This window comes from Mus pahari, chromosome 3, assembly GCF_900095145.1.
Source record: "Mus pahari chromosome 3, PAHARI_EIJ_v1.1, whole genome shotgun sequence".
Lineage (NCBI taxonomy): Eukaryota > Metazoa > Chordata > Mammalia > Rodentia > Muridae > Mus > Mus pahari.
In genome coordinates, this window is record NC_034592.1 from 162,248,889 (window position 1) to 162,253,307 (window position 4,419).

General features: G+C 50.1%; 1 protein-coding gene across 1 annotated transcript in view; it reads right to left on the reverse strand.

The window, feature by feature from the left end:
• The window catches only part of Taf4 (TATA-box binding protein associated factor 4), a 61,864-nt gene that overhangs the window by 56,476 nt on the left and 969 nt on the right, over positions 1-4,419 (reverse strand). The window contains exon 2 of the mRNA XM_029535761.1: positions 4,205-4,417. Within this exon, the coding sequence (XP_029391621.1) occupies positions 4,205-4,417 (213 nt within the window). The remainder of the gene's footprint in view (positions 1-4,204; positions 4,418-4,419) is intronic.

Consider the following 4,419-nt stretch of genomic DNA (forward strand, 5'->3'; position numbering starts at 1 on the left):
AAAAAGAAAAAGAAAAAGAAAAAGAAAAAGAAAAAGAAAAAGAAAAAGAAAAAGAAAAAGAAAAAGAAAAAGAAAAAGAAAAAGAAAAAGAAAAAGAAAGCGGCTATAATGATTTGATCAACCCGGATATAACCTGCTATTAAGCTGTTTCCAAGTTTACATTGTAAGTGGAAGAAAGAGCACATTTACACAGAGGCAGCCTTTGAAAGCATCCTGGACACCTTGACTTAAGTACTACCCCACCAAGCCACTCCATTCAGGGCAGGGGGCTGAGTGAGGTAGGCATGGTTCTGATCCAGTGGCATCTCTGCAGCAATTGTGAAGAGGTTCCCCAGTGGCTGATCTTCCCTCCTTCACTCACTCCTACCCAAGCCAGGGGTACTCTTCTTAGCAGCCCTAGTATATAGGGATCTGCCCAGAAGCGCAGTGCATACACATGGAGACCAATAAGCCAAGTGTAATGGCTTACACTAGCACCCAGGAAGCTGGAACTACATGGGCTACAGAATGAGAGTCCCAGACAACCTAACGAGAGACCCTGCCTCTTGAAAACCAAAACAGAGTTGAGCTGATATGATGGGTTCTCCCCCAGGTCAGAGCCTTTGCTTGAACACACAGCATAAAGTGTGGATGAGCCCACCATCCTGAAATGCTCACAGGCCCTCTACTACTACCAAAACACAATGCTGAGCAGCTCCAAAAACAGCTGCAAATGCCAGTCATCATTCCATCACCACACGGCCCAAAGATGACAATGACAGGCCAGCTGTGAATCTGACGGGAAAGGAGACCCACCCCCAGTCTTCCAAAGTGCACCACTGCCCGAGTTATGGTTACCAAAATGTTTCTCCTCTTCCTCCTCTCCTTCCTCTTCCTCTTCCTCCTCCCCCCACCTCCTCCTCCTCCAGCAGCAGCAAACTAGGTTACAACCTTTGGCCTAAAGCCAGGCCCTAATAAGGCCACAGGTAGCATGTGGCTCTGAGGATGGTGGCCACCCCACCATGGTCCACTCAGAGCAAGACAACCTGCTCCAAACTTCTTGTCCACTGGGTAAGAATTTTTACTGGAATAAAACTAACCTTAAAAAGGCTGTTACCATCCTTCAAGCGGGGAACGGATCAGGGAACTAGGACTAAAGTGCAGCTGTGCCCATCCATGTCTCATCCTGTGGGGCAATGGACAATTTCCTATTCACACAGCAGTCAGACAGACAGTTTACAGTCAGTCAAACTGAGGCTCCATTAGCAAACAGCAATTGTGACCCTCAAGTAAGAAAAGCTAAAGTTCCAAGAATGTTCCTTTTGGTTGCTGCTGCCAAAGTTGGCCTCCAGAATCCCAGCCCATAGAGTCCTCAGGCCGTTCTCCAGCCTGAGCTGCTGCCTGAGAATCTATCTATCTGCCCAACAACTCAGGCAGGCCCAAATGTGGTGAGCCACTAATCCACAACCACATGTGGGAACCAGCACCTGACACCTGTGTCACTCCAGGGTCACAGCATCCAGGCCAACAGAAGGAATGTTTTCTCCCAGACAGAGAACCTATGATTTAGCCAAGTGCTAGAGCAACATGAGAGTAAATTCAATACGGAGGTAGAATGAGCACACATAAAAGAAAATGTTAATTTGCCAAGTCAGAAAAACAGCCTGCAGGACAGCCTGCTCCGCCCAGAACTTTCAAAGTCACCAAAGCACACACTAATCCTGAGGTTCTCTCACCTGCCCCTTGGGCAACCGTAGTCACACGGTGACTTTCCTCTACTCCTCCTGACATGTGCACCTGCCATCCAGCACTCTGAGAGTTATCTAAAGCTCTCACTGTGATCAAACTTAGACTTTGGCACCAGCAAACCACCAGCAAGTCACAAACACAGTAACATCCCAGTCCCTTTAGAAACTTGTCCTAACAGGAAAGATCTGGGCTCCGTTTGCTTTAAAAAACAAAAACAAAAACAAAAACAAAAAACAAAAAACAAACAAACAAAAAAACCAAACAAGTTCAAGGTGCTTATTAGAAGTTCCTGGTGAATGCTGAAGATGAAACTTGATCTCAAAGACCTCGGGGTGAAACCTGTGTCCCTCCCCTCCCCCAGCATGACCTTTATCATGAGGGCACTGGGAGGGACTCAGCCCTTTTCACACTCCTCTCAACTGCCAATAGTATGCTATTCCACTTGACACCTATGTGTAGCCTCCCCCTCTCTCTCCATCTTACCGTGCAAAGGCTGCTATTGACAAAGGCTGCTATTGGCTAAACAAAGTTTTATTAGAACCTATTTTCATCTTTCCTGAATATATTTTATATAAAAGATATCAATGAAGGAGGAACATCAGTTCGAAAAAGTTCTGATTACTCAGTTACAGGACAAAACTAGAATGTTTGCATCCTCTGACTATGCTTCCCCATCTTGTTTAAAAAGATGTTGGTTTTCTAGCACTGTTGGTAATAGTTTTAAGCACCAAACATAAGCTTAGCTTTGGATGTTTTTAAAGTAAGGTAATCAATCAGCACTCCTTATTAAAACAGCAACAGAAGCCAGGGGGTACAGAAGATCTGTATGAGTTTTCTCTTTTTTAGAAAGCATGTGGCTACTTTGAAGCAGAGCTCTGGGTGTCTGCCACCCAGACATCAACAGACTCTGCCCTACTCTCCAACACAAGCATGGGGACTGAGCAGACCCAGAGAAGTGCAAATAATGGACGTGTTTACATTTTTCCCCAAGGAGTTATCTTCTGCTCAAACACACCAACTCTGAACCTGACCTGGAAACTGAGGCCGTAGTGATGGAGACAGCAGCCAATGCCCTTTCCAATGACATCGTCCTTCTCAGGGAGACGGACTTCACTTGTGCAGCACCCAAAAGCAAAGGAGCCAGGGTAAGCCAAGATTGCTGTGGAAGGATGCCATGGGCACCTGACTATGCCAGCTTTCCTGATAAAAGGACAATGTGGGCATATACTGCACTTAGGGAGTCAGTGTTAAGGTACTGTGGCATTTCGAATAACAGACTGCAAGCACAAAATGCATCTTAAACAATAAACATCTGCCACTTTCCACCTAAAGGTCAGAATGAAGATGATGAACAAGGCGTTTCAATCTCACACACAAACACACACACATCCACACACACCCACACACACACACACACCCTGCGCACTTCTCAGCAAACCCCAGATGTGTGGCAAGAGACATCTGCAGTTCCTAGGCCTTATGTCACACCCAGCGCCTCCTCAGAGCATGACAGCCCCTGCAACTTCTCAAACACTTCTGGGTCCTATATCCCCATAAATAGGGCAGGAAATCTCTGAACCTTTGATGAGCCTTCCCGATCCTCACTGACTTCCACAGCAAAACTCAACTCTAAAGATGCTGTAGGTATTTCAACGTGACCCAAACCACTTTTCAGAAAACAGAAGAGGACACAGTAGCAGCATGTTTTCTAATTCTCTACTACTGCCACCGCGGCGGGCGGCGCTGCTACTACTGCTTGCACATGTCACCGTGTAATACGGGAGGAGCGCACAGGGCTCGCTCCAGCCCAGGGTTCTGTGGGAACACTCCTGCAGAGGACTCTCAAACAAAAGCAGTCTACAAGCCGGGGAAGGAGCCACTCAACAAACCCAAGGGACCCTTAGGAATTCGAGGACAACAGAGTCAGAACATGTGTGGAATCTGCAAGCGCCGAGACAGCTTCTGAGTCCCAGCATCCAAAGCACCATGATCTCCTGCATCCGCAGACCCCTAAGCACTGAGTGTCCTGCTGACCTCCAGGGATGGCAAAAACAAAAAACACCCAGGGTCCATTTCCAGGCACCTATGACTACAGAACGCCTGCTCCCAGCATGGAGTCCCCAACCGGCTTCCCTGGCAACAGGGAAGCCCATGCCTACCACAGACTTCATTAGCATGCCCGTGAGTAGTTGGTTCGCCCTTTCTTGACCTCACCTGGGGGAGGACAGAGAAGGGCCCCTCGGCCATATGGCGGGTAGCACCCGAACTGGACAGCAGAGTTCCCCGAGGGCTCTGCTCTGGGAGCTCCAGGACTGGGAAGCCCTCCAAACTGGCAGGTCACCTGGGCAGGGGCCGCCCCTCGGCCTCGCGGGCCACCCGACTAGGGCACGGTCCCAGAATGCAGCCCAGAACTTCCTGGAACGCCAGGGCAGCCTGGTACACCCGCCCTCGCCTCCCGCCGCGCGCTGCCACTCACCTGGGGGCAGCTGGAAGTTCTGGATGTTGGTCGGGTTCTGCGGCGGCTGCGGCAGGCGCGGGGCCAGCACGGTGGGCGTCAGCGTGGCCCTGATAGCGCCGGTGGTGGCCGCCGGCGTCCGAGGCAGGCTGGGGGTCGCCGCGGCCGCACCCTTCGCCAGCCCCACGGGGGTCCCGGGCGCAGGCCCCGGCAGCGCGCCCGGCATGGCGGGCCCG